This window comes from Nesoenas mayeri (genome assembly GCF_963082525.1).
Source record: "Nesoenas mayeri genome assembly, chromosome: 1".
In the NCBI taxonomy this organism is placed as follows: Eukaryota; Metazoa; Chordata; class Aves; order Columbiformes; family Columbidae; genus Nesoenas; species Nesoenas mayeri.
The window spans coordinates 561331-581248 of NC_137541.1; the positions used below are offsets into that span (position 1 = coordinate 561331).

General features: G+C 61.4%; 1 protein-coding gene across 1 annotated transcript in view; it reads left to right on the plus strand.

Annotated features, from left to right (window-relative positions):
• The window catches only part of SHANK3 (SH3 and multiple ankyrin repeat domains 3), a gene marked incomplete at both ends in the record, with an annotated part of 330722 nt that overhangs the window by 281444 nt on the left and 29360 nt on the right, over positions 1–19918 (plus strand). The window contains 2 exons of the mRNA XM_080358124.1: positions 5663–5790; positions 6658–6763. Coding sequence (XP_080214250.1) covers positions 5663–5790; positions 6658–6763 — 234 coding nt within the window. The remainder of the gene's footprint in view (positions 1–5662; positions 5791–6657; positions 6764–19918) is intronic.

The window sequence follows — 19918 nt, forward strand, 5'->3', positions numbered from 1 at the left end:
CGCTAGCCTGCTCCCCGCTTCTCCAGACCGTGTTACTAAACCTGAAGACACCCTGTTTACATGTAGCCATTAGGAGAAGCCTCAGAATAGCCCCTTTCCTTCCACTTTTTGCTCTTCCCTTTGTGCAGATACTGCACAGACCCCACGGGTCACATTTTCACTCTCGGTGACGGGTCCTGAAAGCAGCTCCTGGCCAGCGCGGTGCCTGGTGCACGGGCAGCCCACGCCGCGCCGAGAGCGCTTCCCCGGCTGCACCTGCCCATCTGCGGGGCGGCACGGCCGAGAGACAGACACACTGCCACGGCACTGCCCATGCAGAGGGACAGACACACTGCCACAGCACTGCCCGTGCAGAGACAGACACACTGCCACGGCACTGCCCGTGCAGAGATGGACACACTGCCATGGCACTGCCCGTGCAGAGGGACAGACACACTGCCACAGCACTGCCTGTGCAGAGATGGACACACTGCCACGGCACTGCCCGTGCAGAGGGACAGACACACTGCCACAGCACTGCCTGTGCAGAGATGGACACACTGCCACAGCACTGCCCGTGCAGAGGGACAGACATGCTGCCACGGCACTGCCCGTGCAGAGACGGACACCCTGCCACAGCACTGCCCGTGCAGAGGGATGGACACACTGCCACAGCACTGCCCGTGCAGAGGGACAGACATGCTGCCACGGCACTGCCCGTGCAGAGATGGACACGCTGCCACGGCACTGCCTGTGCAGAGGGACAGACACACTGCCACAGCACTGCCCGTGCAGAGGGACGGACACCCTGCCACAGCACTGCCCGTGCAGAGGGATGGACACACTGCCACGGCACTGCCCGTGCAGAGGGACGGACACACCGCCACGGCGCTGCCCTCAGGGGTGCCAGACGGGGTGTGGGACAGGGACACCCCAGGGGCTGAGCTGCCCCACGGCAGCCGCGGCGGTTGCGGAGCGGCCCCGCCGGCAGGTTTCTGGCAAGCGGAGGGGAGGGAGCCAGCTCGTGGAAAGGGAAGTCACGAAAAGCAGAGAAATAGCTCTGCCAGAGAATATGTTAAAGATGAGGAGCTGCAGCTGCCTCGGGGTCCTGGGGGAGGGATTTGTAGACACCTTCCCCAGGAAATTGTGGTGGTTTGTCCCCACTTCATGTCCTGTGGATCAGGGGCTGAGCTGTGGCCGGTGCTGCCACACATCCCCCGGGAGAAGGGCACAGGGGGAATGGGGATCGTTCTTCCTCCTGCGCTTTGTCTTCTGGAGTTTGATCCTCAAGGGGCAGTTCTGGTGCAGGTCAGCACCCCGCGCCTCGGTGGTGGGCAGGGTTAGAGCCCCGTCTCCTTTTCTGAGGGGACGGTGCTGTTAGAGAAAGGGACATTTCTACCTGCAGCTTTGTTGGAGGGTCTCTGCCCCTTTTTCCTTGCAGCCCGTCCCTGTCCTGCAGAACACCCCATGTGCATGCAGCCCCGCCATAACATCTTGCTGCATGCGGTGCCTGCGGTTCCCAGCGAGCCGCTCGCGAGGCAGTCCTGGCCGCGGCCCCGGCGCCTGCGAGGTGCGGAGCAGCCCGGCTCTGGAGACGTGCAGGCTGCCGAGTCTCCTCCGGGAGCCAGCGGAGATTAAAAGCTCCTGAAAGAGCTTCTCCCTGGCTCAGGCGTTCAGTGCCATCCAGACCTCTCCGGGTCTGATTTCGTTCTGGCACGGTGCTGGCACGGTGCCGTCCCGCTGCCTGCTGCTCTGAGAAGGGGCGGAGGGCTCAGCAGTGGGGCGGCAGGAGCTGAGCCCTGTCGGTCCCTGCCCGCCCACAGGGCCAGGACAGGCGCTGGCTGTCCCACAGAGGGGACACGGCTCCAGGACGGGCGCTGGCCATCCCATGGAGGGGACATGGCGCCAGGGGACACACACGAGGTGCTGTCCCCTCTGCCCTGCCTGAGCCTTTGTCAGAGAGCCCCAGCGAGGCTGGTGCGGGCTCGCTGCCAGGGCCCGATCCTGCCCGCATGCTGGAGGCAGCGAGGCTGGAGATGGGAATGAACGCAGGAACTGTGCATGCCATTCACCTTGTCTTTTGTTTCTTGATTCCAAGCCTCCATGCGGAGAAGAAAAGGGGGTGAGTGAAACCACACATCCTGGGGCTCCTTCCTTCCCTGTCAGCCCCCAGCCAGTGCCCGGACCCCCCGCACATGCACTGTGCTCCCTGGGGCTGGCCCGGACCCCCACACATGCACTGTGCTCCCCAGGGCTGGCCCAGACCCCCCGCACACGCACTGTGCTCCCGGGGCTGGCCTGGACCCCCCGCACATGCACTGTGCTCCCGGGGCTGGCACAGACCCCCTGCACACGCACTGTGCTCCCCGGGCTGGCCCGGGCCCCCCGCACACGCACTGTGCTCCCCGGGCTGGCACAGACCCCCGCACACGCACTGTGCTCCCCGGGCTGGCCCGGGCCCCCCGCACACGCACTGTGCTCCCGGGGCTGGCACAGACCCCCGCACACGCACTGTGCTCCTGGGGCTGGCACAGACCCCCGCACACGCACTGTGCTCCTGGGGCTGGCACAGACCCCCGCACACGCACTGTGCTCCCCGGGCTGGCACAGACCCCCGCACACGCACTGTGCTCCCCGGGCTGGCCCGGGCCCCCCGCACACGCACTGTGCTCCCGGGGCTGGCACAGACCCCCGCACACGCACTGTGCTCCTGGGGCTGGCACAGACCCCCGCACACGCACTGTGCTCCCCGGGCTGGCCTGGACCCCCCGCACACGCACTGTGCTCCCGGGGCTGGCACAGACCCCCGCACACGCACTGTGCTCCTGGGGCTGGCACAGACCCCCGCACATGCACTGTGCTCCCCGGGCTGGCACAGACGGCTCTGCAGGGGCAGCGAAGGCCAGAACTGTCGCGGTTGTTGGGCTCCCGTTGGAGCCCATTTGCCACCCCGCCCCGTGGGTCTCCAGCTCTGCCTTCCCCAGGGCTTGTACTCGCTTGTGTTTGCTCTGCAGTGAAAACAGCCGGTGTGCGTCCCCAGGCGCGAGTCCTGCGCGCAGGCTCCCTCAGCCCCGGGTCAGGCCTCTGCAGCTCGGTCGGATGAAACGGCAGCCGCGCTCTCTGCCGCGTCCCGCAGCTCCAGGCTGTCCTGGAGGCACCTGGGGACGTCCCGCAATGCGGGCAGGGCTTGGTGGCGGCTCTGAGGACAGCCCTGAGCTGGCTGGGGCAGAGCTGGTGGCCGCGGGGCTCCGTGTGTGCCGGCTGCGCTGCGCAGTGTCTGTTGGACACTGCACGGGGATGTGACAAACACAGGAGGTTCTTGCCGGGGCTGAGAGCTGGTAGTGGACAACGGTGGGTGGAGGGAGAAGGCTCGTCCTGGGCCAGCACGCAGCTCTGGGTTTCTCCAGCGCAGGGTGGGGGCGGGAGCCTGGGGAGCTGAGCCCAGTTCTGAGCCTTTCAGAAGCAAAACTGTCCTGGTGACGCGGAGCTGAACGGTGTCCCAGGAACAGGGAACATGAGGGACCAGCTCTGTCACCGTAACGGTGGCGATGGAGGGAGGAGGCTGAGCAGGGCCCGCAGTGAGAGGTCTCTGAGGGGCTCCCCGGGGCCCCGCTGTCCCGAGCAGCCCCGCAGTGCCAGAGTGGGAGGCGATGCGGAGCGCCCAGCTCAGTGACCAGCCACAGGTCACCAGGCATGTCCTGACGTTGAAGACGTCGATCTCCAGGTGTGTGGTGGACACCCTGGCACGTTGGACAGCCTGAGCCCCCAGGGTCACCCCTTCCTGGGGGTCCCTCTTTTCGGGCGGCTCCAGCGCTGCCCATTCCCGCCCCAGCAGCCTGGGCAGGCGGGATGCGGTCGGGACGCGGAGCCGTGGCAGGTACAGCGTGCAGCCAGCGGCCGCTCATCTCCTGTGCGTTCATAGACGGAAAGCAGAGCAAAGACGGGAGCGGAGGCGGGTGGAGAGCGCTGAGCACCGCTGTCTCCTCCCGCAGCACTGGGGTCCCCAGGCTGATGTCACTACAGGGCTGCCCATGGCAGCTTCCAGAGACACCCTGAGGCAGCTTTCCAGCACATGGTCACCTTTAGAATCAGCCGGTGGTGTGTCCCGCTCAGGTTTGGTTGTTTCCATGCAGTCACTCGCTGGTTGTCCCCAGGGGCTGAGCCAGGTCCCCTCTGGGCGGGCTGAACCCCCTGTGCCTCTGGTGCTGAGCGCGGCCCAAGAGGCGCACGGCAGGGGCGCCGCGCAGTCCCCAGAGACAAGGATGGTCGGCTTCTGGAGGCGCCGTGACGAGCACGTTCAGGAGCTGGCCCGAGCTGTTCCTGCGAGCCGGTGCAGGCCCTCGGTCCCAGGGCCTTGCTGGAGACCTGCGCCAAGGCGGTGGCCTCAGCGGGCACCCAGGTCCCCTGGCAAAGAGCGCTCGCTGTCTGTGTTGGTGTGGGGCTCGCTCCTCCACAGGCGGGGCTTCTGAAATGTTTGGGGCTCATTTTTAGCCTGTATAACTCGGGAATGCTGGCTAACAAACTGCGGCATGACACCCCCGGCCCGCGCCGCCTGCAGCTCGCGGCCGCGGACACGGGGCGCGCGGGGCCTGGTCGCTCCCGCCCGGGCCGCTTGGGCACAGGAGTCCACTCGGCAGGAAACGTCCCAGTTTGTCCCAGACAGACACTGGAGTGACCGGTTGTGCTGGAGCCAAACGGAGTCCCATGGAGTCCCCTGGACTTCTGTGTCACCACGGTCCCTGCAGCGCCGGGTTCCCCTCGCCCGCAGCCCACGCCCCGCTCTGCCCAGCCAGGGGGACTTGCCCCCATTCCGAATATCAAAATATATCTGGGCAAACATTTGCTCTTTTCATGTGAGGATCGAGGCTTCCTCAGAGCGCAGCAGAGCTGGGAGCGGTGCCCCAGGCCCGCCGCTCTGGCTGGTCGGGGCGCGCGGGCGGCACCGGTGCAGCGCGGTGGGACAGCACGGTGGTGCCGGCCGCGGGGCCCGGCCAGGCCGGTGCCTGGCAATGCTCATGGCGGGTGGGAGCTCCAGAAACACCTCCGAGAGCTGTGTTAGCTGCTGGCTGGGGCGAGAGGCCTGAGAGCTGCTCTGCAGCTCCGCGCTCAGCAGGCCCCGGAGCGGCTGTCCCTGCGGGACCGTCACCCCCTGCAGGACAGTCACCCCCTGTGGGACGGTCACCCCCTGCGGGACGGTCACCCCCTGCGGGACGGTCACCCCCTGCAGGACCGTCACCCCCTGCAGGACAGTCACCCCCTGTGGGACGGTCACCCCCTGCGGGACGGTCAGCCCCTGCGGGACGGTCACCCCCTGCAGGACGGTCACCCCCTGCAGGACAGTCACCCCCTGTGGGACGGTCACCCCCTGCGGGACGGTCACCCCCTGCAGGACCGTCACCCCCTGCGGGACGGTCACCCCCTGCCGGACGGTCACCCCCTGCGGGACGGTCACCCCCTGCCGGACGGTCACCCCCTGCGGGACCGTCACCCCCTGCGGGACGGTCACCCCCTGCAGGACAGTCACCCCCTGCAGGACCGTCACCCCCTGCGGGACGGTCACCCCCTGCGGGATGGTCACCCCCTGCGGGACGGTCGCTCTGTGGGGGGATGAGCCCCTCGCAGGGGAGCTGCCTCGGTGCAGTGACCCTTGCTAACCCATTTGCTTTTTTGTTTGGAATTGCAGAGAAACTGGACGAGATTTTGGCGGCAGCCGAGCCCGCGCTGAGAGCAGACATTGTGGAAGCAGATTCTCGGGCAGCCACTGTGAAGCAGCGACCAACGAGCCGGCGCATCACGCCAGCAGAAATCAGTGTGAGAGAGGAGGGCTCGCGGGGCCGGGGGCACGTGGCGCTGTGCCAGCGCTCAGTGCCAGCGTGGGGCGGGGGTTCCCCAAGAGACCCTGGGGGACATGGGGACACGGAGCAGGGGCCGGGCGGGTGGTGGGAGCTGACCGGGCTGCTTGGCGCTCGCTCGCCAGGACGGGATTGCCATGGGGAGGCTGTGAGAGCAGATCTGAAGGAGCGTGGAAGGCTGAGCCGGAGAGCTTCGTCTGGCTGCAGTTTTCTGGATGTGAAACTGGAAATTAGGAGGAATCAAAGAAGAGAAAAACACCATCTCTGAGGGGAACAGGGATGGAGTAGGAGTGGGGCTGCCAGCTCCAGGCTGTCTGGATTGTGAAAGTGCAGCAGGTGGTGGGAGGCAGCTTCTGGAGCAGGAGGGAAAATGGGACAGGCTGAGCAGAGCCCGGCCTGAGCCGAGCCTTCCCACGGAGGAGGGTGTGCTGGAGCCGCCGCGGGAGCCGGCACTGCCGCGGAGCCGGCGCCACCATACCCTGGGCACAGAGAGGGGAGAGGGCCGGGGGACAGCGCAGAGGAGAGGGCAGGAGGTTCACCCTTAGACGGCAGTGGCGCAGGTTTTGGCGCCACGCTGGCTGAGGCAGGGTGGAAGGTGGACTGTTGAAGGCAGAGGTGAGGACAAGGTCTGTCCTTGTCCCCAAAGAAGCCACCGCTCCAGGGCCGCAGCAGTTCCACCTGCAGGGACAGGGCCGGGCTGCAGGTCGGTGTGGGGCAGAGCCCGGTGTCACCGCGGGCAGAAGGGCCAGGGGACAGATAAGCGTTGTGTCCTCTCAGCTGAGTCCCGCCCATGTCCAGAATGGAAATGTCCCGTTTTCCCTTGCAGTCCCTCTTTGAACGCCAGGGAATGGCAGCACACTCGGGCGTCCTGGCGGGAGCTGAGAAGCCCCATGTTTCACTGCGCAAAGGAATTCCACGGACAAAATCTGTAGGTAAGGCCGGCCGGGGGGATCCCTTCCCAAGAGCAAAGGCGTTCCCGTGGAGCGTTTGTGCCTGCACGGGAGCCACAGGACAGCTTGCAACTGCAGCGCTGTGAAAGGGGGTGTTTAATGGGGTTTCTGCTTTGGCGGCTGCCCGTGTCTTGAGGAGCCTGTTCCAACGCTGACGCGGTCAGACCGGAGCCCTCCAGAGCTCCTTTCCTCCCTCCGGCTCCTTTCCAGAGGAGTTTCCCCGTGCTCTGTGCTGGCAGACGAGGGTCGGTGGGTGATGCTCTGTCTGCCCGTGCAGTAGCTGCGCTGGGCGTGCAGGGAGCTGAGCCTGAAGCCATGAGCGGCAACAGCCTGCGGTGGGGGAGCAGGTGACGCTCATCCGTGGGCTGTTGGGGTCTGTAGAGCCTGTCCCAGAAGGTTCGTGGTGCAGCTAAAACCAAAAATGTGCTGGAGTTGGCAGGAGGAGGCAGAGTGGAGCAGGGCGGGTGACACAGTGACAGCGTGGGGCCTCATCTCCCTCCCCTGGGTTCGTGTACCGTTGGGTTTCAGCCTGGTGGTGACACTGAGCCTGGTGACACCAAGCAGTGGTGACACCAAACCATGATGACACGGAGCCTGGTAACACTGAGCAGTGGTGACACCAAGCCTCATGGCACCAAGCCTGGTGACACTGAACCATGGTGACACCGAGCCTGGTGACTCTGAGCCGTGGTGACACCGAGCCTGGTGACACCGAGCCTGGTGACATCGAGCCTGGTGACACTGAGCCATGGTGACACTGAATCTGGTGACACCAAGCCGTGGTGACACTGAGCCTGGTGACACTGAGCAGTGGTGTCACCGAGCACTGGTGACACCGAGCCTGGTGACACTGAGCCTGGTGAAACTGAGCAGTGGTGACACTGAGCCTGGTGACACTGAGCCTGGTGACACCGAGCAGTGGTGACACCGAGCAGTGGTGACACCGAGCGTGGTGACAGCGAGCAGTGGTGGCAGCGAGTCTGAGGCCGTGCGGGTCGGAGCTGGGCGAGCACATTGTCGCTCACGTGGAGGGGCTGAGGGCAGGAGGGAGGGGAGTGGGGACAGAAGCCGTGTGCTGTGTGACAAGTGTTCACCGTAAGCAAGCCCAAGGCACCATTTGACAGCAATGGTGATGCCAAAATAAGGTGTGCGGTTAACACACAAAATAAGTGAATAGAAAGTAAATTCTGCTTCAGGCTACAGCTGAGAGCAGCACAGTCCTAGCAAGGATGTAAAAACCAGTTGAAAACTGCAAGAGGTAGTATTCAAAACGTACTTTCTAATGTACAGAGCCACAGAATTGCTGTGTACGTGCCTCGCGCTTGTGTTGGTACGAGAGCAGCTGGTACCTGTGGTCCCACACGAGGCTGCGCTGAGTAGCACATAGCGAGAGATAACCAAACGTGTGTATGTGATTAATCCGAAAAACAAACTCGGAGAGCTGATCCTATAAACACGAGCGGGGAGTGGGCGCTGAAGGGGCTGCCCCGCCGTGCGCCGGCACAGCGCGTCGGCAGAGCTGCCGTCCCGCCCCGGAACCCGCGGGCAGCAGCTCCCGTGACTGCGGAACCGAAATAGAGCCGCGGCCCAGCAGCTGATGAGGCGCCGCGTTGGAAGCCAACGTGGGCAGGAGTTAGTTGCTCATCCCTCGCGAGGCTGTGGACGTGCGTGGCAGGGAGGGAGCGGAGCTGCTGCCGGGGCCGGAGCAGAAGGGCCCGCGGGACAGTCTCATGTGGACAAAGGGCTCAGCAGCGTGTGCGGAGGGGGTGACAGCGCAGGCGTCTCCATCGCACTGAGGTGCCACGAACTGGACTGTGAACTGGCTGAAGGGAAGCCAGAGAGTCATGGTCAATGGGACAGAGTCCAGCTGAGGCCTGTATCCAGTGCAGTGCCCCAGGGGCAGTGCTGGGGACAATACTGCTCAATATATTCTTCAGTGATTTGGAAGAGGGAATAGAGTGACTGTCAGCAAGTTTGCTGGTGACACCAAGCTGGGAGCAGTGGTGACACTGGAAGCTGTGCTGCCATCAGAGACCTGGACAGGCTGGAGAGCTGGGCAGGGAAACATTTAATGAAATAGAACAAGGGCAAGTGTAGAGTCTTGAATCTGGGCAGGAACAGCCCCAGGTTCAGTGTAAGTTGGGGAATGACCTGTTAGAGAGCAGCGTAGGGGAAAGGGACCTGGGGGTCCTGGGGCCAGCAGGGTGACCATGAGCCAGCACTGGGCCCTTGTGGCCAGGAAGCCAATGGTACCTGGGGTGGGTTAGAAGGGGGTGGTCAGTAGGTCAGAGAGGTTCTCCTGCCCCTCTGCTCTGCCCTGGGGAGACCACACCTGGAATCTTGTGTCCAGCTGTGGCCCCTCAGTTCCAGCAGGACAGGGAACTGCTGCAGAGAGTCCAGCGCAGCCACCAAGATGCTGCAGGGAGTGGAGCATCTCCCGTGTGAGGAAAGGCTGAGGGAGCTGGGGCTCTGGAGCTGGACAAGAGGACACTGAGGGGGGACTCATTCCTGGGGATCAATATGGAAAGGGGCAGTGTCAGGAGGATGGAGCCAGGCTCTGCTGGTGACAACCAGGGACAGGACAAGGGGCAATGGGTGCAAACTGGAACACAGGAGGTTCCACTGAAAGAGGAGAAGCAACTTGTTGTGGTGAGGGTGTCAGAGCCTGGCCCAGGCTGCCCAGGGGGTTGTGGAGTCTCCTTCTGTGCAGACATTCCAACCCGCCTGGACACCTTCCTGTGTAACCTCATCTGGGTGTTCCTGCTCCATGGGGGGATTGCACTGGATGAGCTTTCCAGGGCCCTTCAACCCCTGACATTCTTTGATTCTATGATTCTATGAACCCTCCACAGCGACCGGGGGCAACGGGCGCTTGGAACGCGTGTGCGTGATGTCTGGGTCTGAGAGGCGTCCTGCGCAGGTGTCGTTGCCGTGGGGGGCGGCAGTGACCGCCGGGCGTCCAGCTGCCCGCTTGTGGTGCAAACTGCGTCCTGGACGTGCGCTTTGTGCCTGAGGATGGTCGGGAAAATGCTGCTGAGCAGAAGTTGTTTGAGGTTCAATCAAGCCACAAACAGCTGGAAGTCATTTCAAAAGGGATCTGTTGTGTGAAAGAGCATTTTCACCCAGTAACAGATCAGAAACTGGAAATATTCACTAAAAACTACATACTTGTGTGCAAGGAGCTCCTTCTGCTGTGAAAGCACAGTCAGCGGCTTGGGAAGTCCCTCTAAACCTGCACCTCATTGTGCGATGCCTATTGTGCGATGCTCGTTGTGCAATGCCCATTGTGTGATGCTCCTTGTGCGATGCCTATTGTGCAATGCCTGTTGTGCGATTCTCGTTGTGTGATGCCCATTGTGTGATGTTCATTGTGCGATGCCCATTGTGCGATGCCCGTTGTGCGATGCTCATTGTGCGATGCTCGTTGTGTGATGCCCATTGTGCGATGTTCATTGTGCAGTGCCCGTTGTGCGATGCTCATTGTGCGATGCCCGTTGTGCGATGCCCATTGTGCGATGTTCATTGTGCAGTGCCCTTTGTGCGATGCTCGTTGTGCGATGCCCATTGTACAATGCTCATTGTGCAGTGCCCATTGTGCGATGCTCGTTGTGCAATGCCCGTTGTGTGACATTCATTGTGCAATGCCTATTGTGCGATGCTCGTTGTGCAATGCCCATTGTGTGATGCTCCTTGTGCGATGCCTATTGTGCGATGCCCGTTGTGTGATGTTCGTTGTGCGATGGCCATTGTGTGATGTTCATTGTGCGATGCCCATTGTGCGATGCCCGTTGTGCGATGCTCGTTGTGCGATGCCCATTGTGTGATGCTCCTTGTGCGATGCCTATTGTGCGATGCCCGTTGTGCGATGCTCGTTGTGTGATGCCCATTGTGCGATGTTCATTGTGCAGTGCCCATTGTGCGATGCCCATTGTGCGATGCCTGTTGTGCAATGCCCATTGTGCGATGCTCGTTGTGTGATGCCCATTGTGCGATGCCCATTGTGCGATGCTCATTGTGCGATGCCCATTGTGCGATGTTCATTGTGCAGTGCCCATTGTGCGATGCCCGTTGTACGATGCCCATTGTGCGATGCCCATTGTGTGATGCCCATTGTGCGATGCCCATTGTGCGATGCTCGTTGTGTGATGCCCCTTGTGCGATGTTCATTGTGCAGTGCCCATTGTGCGATGCCCGTTGTGCGATGCTCGTTGTGCGATGCCCATTGTGTGATGTTCGTTGTGCGATGCCCATTGTGCGATGCTCGTTGTGCAGTGCCCATTGTGCGATGCCCATTGTGCAATGCCCATTGTGCGATGCTCGTTGTGCAATGCCCGTTGTGCGACACTCATGCAGATTCAGTGACAAGTCTGTGCAGAGGGCGGCAAGCAGGGGGTGTGTGGTTTGCAGGGTTTAAGCACCTGCACCTTGGGCCGTTGTGTGCAGGGTTTATCTGCTCGTGGGCCTGTGCTGTCCCGTGTATGCCTGTTCTGTTCAGTGCGGGATTCCCAGCGCTACAGCTGCACGGGGACCAGAAACAGATTTAATCTGCATGAGGGAGGATGAGCAGAGCTGGAGCTGCTCCGTTCTGAGCAGGAGTGGCTGCAGCTGCCGCAAGCGCAGCATCCAGCAACAACCCCACAATAAATACAGGAAAGAATCCCACACAGCTGTTGGTTCTGCTCAGTCCCGGAGTGGCGTGTGTCTGTCTGCACCAGCGGGAGCGGCCCCGGGTGCGGAGGGCACGGCGGGTCCTGTTCCCAGTTCCCCTGCCGCAGCGCGCACCACGAGCAGTGCAGCAGCGCCTCGTGGACACGGCTCATTTCTGCGCAATTCCAGAGGAACAGCCAAACAGGAGAAACTGGGTTGCAATTGGCTTGTTTTAGAAGCCCCTCTTGAGCTGTCATTTCACACCCACAACGACAGGCTCACACGCTGCGCATACATCAGTTGACTCCGTGATAAAAACCACTACTAAAAGCAAGGAACTAGATGAAAAATAAGCAGGGCTTGGTTGGTTGGCTTGGGTTTTTGGTGAAGAAATCCTCTGAGCAATTTGCTTGTTCCACAGCTGGTTTACATTCCCAGAGACGTGTGACAAAAGGTTAAAGCATTTTGTGTTTGCATCTAAAAGTCTCTTGAGACAAAGGTGATTAACCTTCAGCGGCTACAAAGAGCAGAACGGGAGAAATACTTCCAGCAAAATGTGAAGAGAAGAGATGCATTGCGGTGGGGAGGCTGGTAGGAAAGAAAACCTCTGTCAGGCTTCCAAGATCGCTACCACGCCATCTGCTCAGCCTTGGAAGCTGAAAACACGTGTAAGTCTGCAGAGCCGCCACGGTGCCCAGCGCGTCCCTCCCGAGCCCATGCGGGCTGTGGTGGCGTGTCCCCGTGAGCGTCGGAACCGCGCGGGGCTGCGGGCGCCACACGCTCCGCTGGCTGCTCCTGGAACCCGAGGGTGTGACGCTCACCCGCTTTGTGCTCCTGGAACCCGAGGGTGTGACGCTCACCCACTGTCTGCTCCTGGAACCCGAGGATGTGACGCTCACCCGCTTTGTGCTCCTGGAACCCGAGGATGTGACGCTCACCCGCTCTGTGCTCCTGGAACCCGAGGATGTGACGCTCACCCGCTTTGTGCTCCTGGAACCCAAGGATGTGACGCTCACCCACTGTCTGCTCCTGGAATCCAAGGATGTGACGCTCACCCACTGTCTGCTCCTGGAATCCAAGGATGTGACGCTCACCCGCTTTGTGCTCCTGGAACCCAAGGATGTGACGCTCACCCGCTTTGTGCTCCTGGAATCCAAGGATGTGACGCTCACCCGCTTTGTGCTCCTGGAATCCAAGGATGTGACGCTCACCCGCTTTGTGCTCCTGGAACCCAAGGATGTGACGCTCACCCGCTTTGTGCTCCTGGAACCCAAGGATGTGACGCTCACCCGCTGTCTGCTCCTGGAACCCGGGGATGTGACGCTCACCCGCTTTGTGCTCCTGGAACCCGGGGATGTGACGCTCACCTGCTTTGTGCTCCTGGAACCCGGGGATGTGACGCTCACCTGCTTTGTGCTCCTGGAACCCAAGGATGTGACGCTCACCCGCTTTGTGCTCCTGGAACCCGGGGATGTGACGCTCACCCACTGTCTGCTCCTGGAACCCGAGGATGTGACGCTCACCCGCTTTGTGCTCCTGGAACCCGGGGATGTGACGCTCACCCACTGTCTGCTCCTGGAACCCGGGGATGTGACGCTCACCCACTGTCTGCTCCTGGAACCCAAGGATGTGACGCTCACCCGCTTTGTGCTCCTGGAACCCAAGGATGTGACGCTCACCTGCTTTGTGCTCCTGGAACCCAAGGATGTGACGCTCACCCGCTTTGTGCTCCTGGAACCCAAGGATGTGACGCTCACCTGCTTTGTGCTCCTGGAACCCAAGGATGTGACGCTCACCCACTGTCTGCTCCTGGAACCCAAGGATGTGATGCTCACCCGCTGTCTGCTCCCTTGCACCTTTGTGTGGTGGCTCAGCGTGGCTGTGGGAGCTGTTCTGCCGTCCCTGTGTGGGGACGGTGAGGCTGGGAACGGCGGGGTGTGCTCTGGAGGAGCCACCTCGTTAGCCAGCCCAAATTAATGCACAGTTAGATTCTCACAGGGATCCAGGCTGTTATGGCAACAGGCCCAGAAGCACAAAAGCATCATGGAGCGTTTTTGCGTTTCCCTGGCGATGAACAGCGCGGTGCGTGCCGTGGGTGGCCGGGGTTGCCACGAGGCCGCGGCATCGCCAGCTGCACTCCGGGCACACGCCAGAGCGACTCCCATTGCCGAGCCGTGAGGCCAGGTGCTCGGAGATGGGTTCTTACTGGTCCTTGCTGGCCACTGGAGGCTCCACTGCAGCTCAAACTCTTTATTCCTGCGTGCGCCCACCTCTGGTTTATCCTGGTGAGGCCTCGTTGCTCTTCGTAGGAAGCACATGTGCCCCGCTGCGGTGGAGACGCAGTTCATGCTGCTTGAACAAAACTGAGAGACGAGATCTCCACGGCAGGTGGCAAAGGGACGTGTCTGGTTATTTGTCTTTGGAGTTCAGTCTTCCAGTTGGGCACGTACGGGATGGAGCAGGCGCAGAGCGGGTCACAGCAGCTGCCGTGCCGTGGGTGACGGGCGCTGCCCCCTCTTCTCCAGGCTCAGCCCCACTGCCCCGGCCCTCTGCGGCACCTGGAGCAGCCCACGGGGTTCCAGGGTGGTCGGGCAGCCCCTGGGCGGCCGCTGTGCGTGTTCCTGTGACACGGAGCAGCAGGCGCTGGGCTGAGATCGGCAGGACGAGGGGCCGATCTCGCCGAGATGCTGCAGGCTGAAGGAGCCGCCTTGCCCCGTGCTGTGCTGTGTCAGCCCGGCCACGGCGCAGCCCCCGACACTTTCCATGTGCCGTGCGCATTGGGCAGAGCTGCTCAGGTTCCTCGGGTGCCTCCGCGTTGTGGAGAACGGCTCCGCATGCTGCGGGAGCTGGTCGGGCTCCTCTGCAGCCTGATCCTGCCCTGGGCCAGGGGCTGATGCTGCCCTGGGCCCAGGTCTGTCCATCCCCGGGGCTGAGGTCTGTCCATCCCCTGGGGCTGAGGTCTGTCCATCCCTGGGCCTGAGGTCTGTCCATCCTCTGGGCCCACGTCTGTCCATCCCCTGGGCCCAGGTCTGTCCATCCCCTGGGGCTGAGGTCTGTCCATCCCTGGGCCTGAGGTCTGTCCATCCCCTGGGCCCACGTCTGTCCATCCCCTGGGGGCTGAGATCTGTCCATCCTTGGGGCTGAGGTCTGTCCATCCCTGGGGCTGAGGTCTGTTCATCCTCGGGGCTGAGGTCTCTCCATCCCCTTGGCCAAGGTCTGTCCATCCTTGGGGCTGAGGTCTGCCCATCCCCTGGACCCATGTCTGTCCATCCCTTGGGCCAAGGTCTGTCCATCCATCACCCGCCGCAGCATTTCACAGTATCACAGTATCACAGTATGTTCTGGATTGGAAGGGACCTCAAAAGATGATCTAGTCCAATCCCCCTGCTGGAGCAGGAACGCCTAAGTGAGGTTGCATAGGAACATGTCCAGGTGGGTCTTGAATGTCTCCAGAGAAGGAGACTCCACAACCCCCCTGGGCAGCCTGTTCCAGTGTCTGTCACCCTTACTGAGAAGAAGTTTCTTCTCAAATTTAAGTGGAACCTCTTGTGTTCCAGCTTGATCCCATTGCCCCTTGTCCTATCATTGTTTGCCAACGAGAAGAGCCTGGCTCCATCCTCATGGCACTCACCTTTTATATATTTATAAACATTAATAATTGCATTAATAATTGCAACCGGCAAGTGTTAGGATCAAAGTGAAAAATGAACATCTTTACGGCAAGTAATTAACTGTTAACATTTCAGTCAGTGGGAGCGGAATTGGATGAAGGAGCACCATGTATTTTAGATAAACTCGAATGGCTTCTCTCTGCACGTTTCCAAGCTGCCAGGACGGTTTCACCGGTCTCGTAGCTGGTCCGTCCCTCGCAGAGGACGCTTGTCCCTGTCGCCGCTGTCACTTGGGTTTCTGTGCAGCTGTGTTCTGTGCTCTGCGGGTCTGTGCGGGGTCCAGCTGCTCCCGGTTCACACATTGGGTACTTCATCAAGCCGTGAGGTGCTGAGCCGCTCCTGGGGCTCCTGGTTGCCTATGTTCGGATTCAGAGACTCCCTGAGCAGAACCACGTCCCGCGCAGACAGTAAAGAAAACTCAGCAGTGATAATTCTCATGCTTAACTGCAGACAGCTGCTTCTCCCCATTAGGGGGGAGGTTTCGCTTTGCCTGTGCGATCACGTTTGAACGTCTGCGAGGAGTTTTGTCTCTCGCGAAGACTGTATTTCACAGAATTCGCTGTCACTGCCGGAACAGGTAGTGAAAGATTTGAATAGGAGAGCACAACAACACAGCAGCGCAATTCAGAGAACACCTTGTCAAAGGTCCTTACGTACCAGCTGGGCACCAAATTGAACCGACGGACGGAGTTCCAAAGAGAAGCAAAGGCGGTGATTCCACACAGGGGGGGGCAGCGGGATGGCGTGGGGTCTGCACGAGTTCCAGGGCGCTGCCGAGGGTGAGGAACGTCTGCCGAGGGTGAGGAACGTCTGCCGAGGGTGAGGAACATCCATCAAGGGTGAGGAACATCCATCAAGGGTGAGGAACATCCGCCGAGGGTGAGGAACATCTGCCGAGGGTGAGAAACATCTGCCAAGGGTGAGGAACATCTGCCGAGGGTGAGGAACATCTGCAGAACGGCCGGTTGGGTCAAAGCCGCGGCGCTCGCCATGTCTTCACCCAGCCAGTGCTAGCTGCTGGCTCTGCCGGGCAGCGCCAGAGCTCGGTGACCTCAGGTCTGCATGGCTGGTGGAGGGACGGGAGCTGGAGCATCCTCAGGAGAGCTGGAGCACCCTCAGGAGAGCTGGAACATCCTCAGGAGAGCTAGAGCACCCTCGGGAGAGCTGGAACGTCCTCAGGAGGGCTGGAGCATCCTCAAGAGAGCTGGAACATCCTCGGGAGAGCTGGAGCACCAACAGGAGAGCTGGAACATCCTCAGGAGGGCTGGAGCACCCTCAGGAGAGCTGGAACATCCTCAGGAGAGCTGGAGCAGCCTCAGGAGGGCTGGAGCACCCTCAGGAGAGCTGGAGCAGCCTCAGAAGGGCTGGAGCAGCCTCAGGAGAGCTGGAGCACCAACAGGAGAGCTGGAGCACCCTCAGGAGAGCTGGAGCATCCTCAGGAGAGCTGGAACACCCTCAGGAGAGCTGGAGCAGCCTCAGGAGAGCTGGAACATCCTCAGGAGAGCTGGAGCAGCCTCAGGAGAGCTGGAGCAGCCTCAGGAGAGCTGGAGCACCAACAGGAGAGCTGGAGCAGCCTCAGGAGGGCTGGAGCAGCCTCAGGAGGGCTGGAGCAGCCTCAGGAGAGCTGGAGCAGCCTCAGGAGAGCTGGAACATCCTCAGGAGAGCTGGAGCAGCCTCAGAAGGGCTGGAGCAGCCTCAGGAGGGCTGGAGCACCAACAGGAGGGCTGGAGCAGCCTCAGGAGGGCTGGAGCATGCTGGGCAGCGCACGGCGAGCTGTGCCCAGGGCAGTCAGGAGCGGGGCTGTGGGACTCGGTGGCCGAGGGTCTGTGTCCGAGCGGGCCATGCGGGTGGTGAAGAAAGTGCCTGCAAGAACCTGCTCTCCTCGCACCTCTCCCATCAGCGATCTCTCCCGACTGTTGCTGTTCGTGCTGAGAGCAGTTGGTTTCCGCAGGGAACAGGCATTATTCCTGCTGTTCTGGGTGACGGGCTTGCAGAGACAACGGGGATGGGGTTGCAGAGACAGTCGGCTTGGGAGGCAGAAGTGGAGCGAAGCCGCTCGCCCTCTGTCACGGGCTCCGAGGACAGTTCCAGCCGCAAGCAGGAGGTGTCTGTCCAGCCCCCAGCTGCAGGCAGGGCCAGCGGAGCTCACATCGCGCTGCTCAGGGCTTTACCCGGCTGGACTCCACAGCCTGCGAGGGTGGAGGTTGCACACCCTGTTCCACTGCTTGACTCTCAGCATAAAGCCCCTTTTTCCAGCCAGAACCTCGCGTTTCAGTTTTGCCCGTTGCCTCTTGTCCTCCCGCCATGCACCACTGGGAATCACAGAGTCACAGAGTCCCAGAACGTCAGGGGCTGAAGGGCCCTGTAAAGCTCATCCAGTGCAATCCCCCCATGGAGCAGGAACACCCAGATGAGGTTACACAGGAAGGTGTCCAGGCGGGTTGGAATGTCTGCACAGAAGGAGACTCCACAACCCCCTGGGCAGCCTGGGCCAGGCTCTGACACCCTCACCCCAACAAGTTGCTTCTCATACTCAAGTGAACCTCCTGTGTTGCAGTTTGCACCCATTGCCCCTTGTCCTGTCCCTGTTGTTGGACAAGCCTGCCCTTATCTTCTGGACCTCGCTGGACTCCCGGGGCTCGTGCCAGCCCGTTCCTCCGGCCTGGCCGGGTCCTCTGGAGATGTCCAGCTGGTCCTGGAGCCCGCTGGGGCTTCAGGTGTCACTTTCCATAGCGCTCCCCTCCTCGCGTGAGAAAAAAAGTGGAGGAGGAGAGAGGTGCTTATGGCAGAGAAAAATAGCAAGTGGGAGCAGAGAGGATGAGATGAGGAATTGTAGAAGCAGGTGTGTAAAATACACCAAAAACTAATACCCACACCAGGGATACATTTAGACTGTCTGGTTGTCCCCTTCACTTGAAATACTTCGCTTTTAACATGTTAAAGGATGTTCCCAGCAGGGATCATGAGCACAGGTGGGACGGGGCCACCAGGCACACTGGTCACAGTGCAGCCTGCGCTCACCGAGCCTCTGGCTCCGGGGCCAGCGTCCCCCTGGGCTGGCGGCCACCAGCCATGCTGGTCACAGCACAGCCCACACTCACCAACCCGGTGGCTCCGGGGCCAGTGTCCTGTCTGGGCTGGCGGCCACCAGCCGTGCTGGTTGCAGTGCAGCCTATGCTCACCGAGCCGCTGGCTCCGGGGCCAGCGTCCCCCTGGACTGGCGGCCACCAGCCGTGCTGGTCACAGCACAGCCCACGCTCATCGAGCCGGTGGCTCCGGGGCCAGCGTCCCCCTGGGCTGGCTGCCACCAGCCGTGCTGGTCGCAGTGCAGCCCATGCTCATCGAGCCGGTGGCTCCGGGGCCAGCATCCCCCGGGCTGGCAGCCAACTGGCCAGGCCGCTCTTTGCAGATCAGGACATTGGAGAAAGACGAACCAGCTTCCCAGTTTATTCCTGAAATAGCTCTGGCTGGACACGTAGTACCCGCGGCAGGGCGCTCAGCGCAGCCCTGAGCCCTGCAGAGACCAGAGCGTGTTCTGGAACAATCCGGGCACGCTCGCAGAGCCCAGTGCTGCACAAATTGCCTTGTTTCCACTCTTGGCCATTCCCAGGTGGGAGCAGAAATAAGCATAAAGGCATGGCTGGTGTTTTGGATCTTCCTGCTCTTCAGAACGTGAAATGTACTGATCAAACCGTGGCTCCATGTAGGGCAGGATCCTCCCGCAAGCGTTGCTCTTCGGCAGATGCCCGGGGAAGAGTGAAAACAGGACAGGGACGTGGTGTTTCTGCTGAAAACTCACCCAGGCAGCTCCTGTCCTCAGTTCAGCGGTTTCTGTGCCCACAAAAAGCGCATCCTCCGCGGCTTTGTCTGGGCTCTTTGAACTTGTTTTGTGCTTCCAGTTCATTGTGCTGCCTCGGTACTAAAACTCCCCAAACGGTGTTCAGCAGAAACAGCGCAGCTTTGCACACAGCGACAGGCTGATCCGCGCGCTGAGACGCCACGTTCGCTGCTCAATGGCCAAAATGTTCCCTTTTCCCCAGCAGACTCTGCAGCTGGTACGATTGCTAACGTAACACAGGGCGCCCTTGCCAAAGCACTTTGGATGCTGGTGGACATGACAGAAAAGCTTTGGTGCCACGCGAGCGGGTGGTGGGGGTGCGGCGGTGCCGGTGCGGCGGTGCCGGGCCGAGCTGGCTGCCATCGCCAGTGCTCTGCCAATTGCAGCCGTGACAAGAGCCGAACTGGGGCTGGAGAGCAGGGGACGTGGGAGCGGAGCAGAGCGGGGCCGTGGGGCTCGGCTGGTTAACGTGCAGCCATGCAAGGGCTTGCACGGTACTTGCTGTATTAATGGTATTCTCCTCCTATTGTTTCACTTAGCAAGACTCTCATACTTTTTCACTATTCCAAGTGCCTGAAAAAGCTCTCACTGTGCACGCAGGTAGTAAGTGAACAGTCAGAATGACAGAATGCGGCTTCCTTGGGTACTTGTGATCCTTGAAACATGCCGCTTAAGTCTGTGCCAGACGCAGCTTCTGCGTTCTGTCTGGCACATGGAGCACATGTCACCCTCGGGGACGGGGTGACAGGAGAACCCTCGGGGACAGGGTGACAGAAGCACGTGAGCCGCGCGTGGCACGGCGGGTTGCGCTCGGGGCTGCCGGCGGTCCGGGTGCTGGCTCCGGCGGCGCTGCCGCGGGCTGCAGGGCGCTCAGCCGGGCTGGGAAGCCTCGGGCACCGCCGTCCGACCGATTTAAACTGGCGTCAGACTTTGTGAGGGTCTGCGGCCGCCCTTCCGTGCCAAACTGCAGACGCTTGCGCC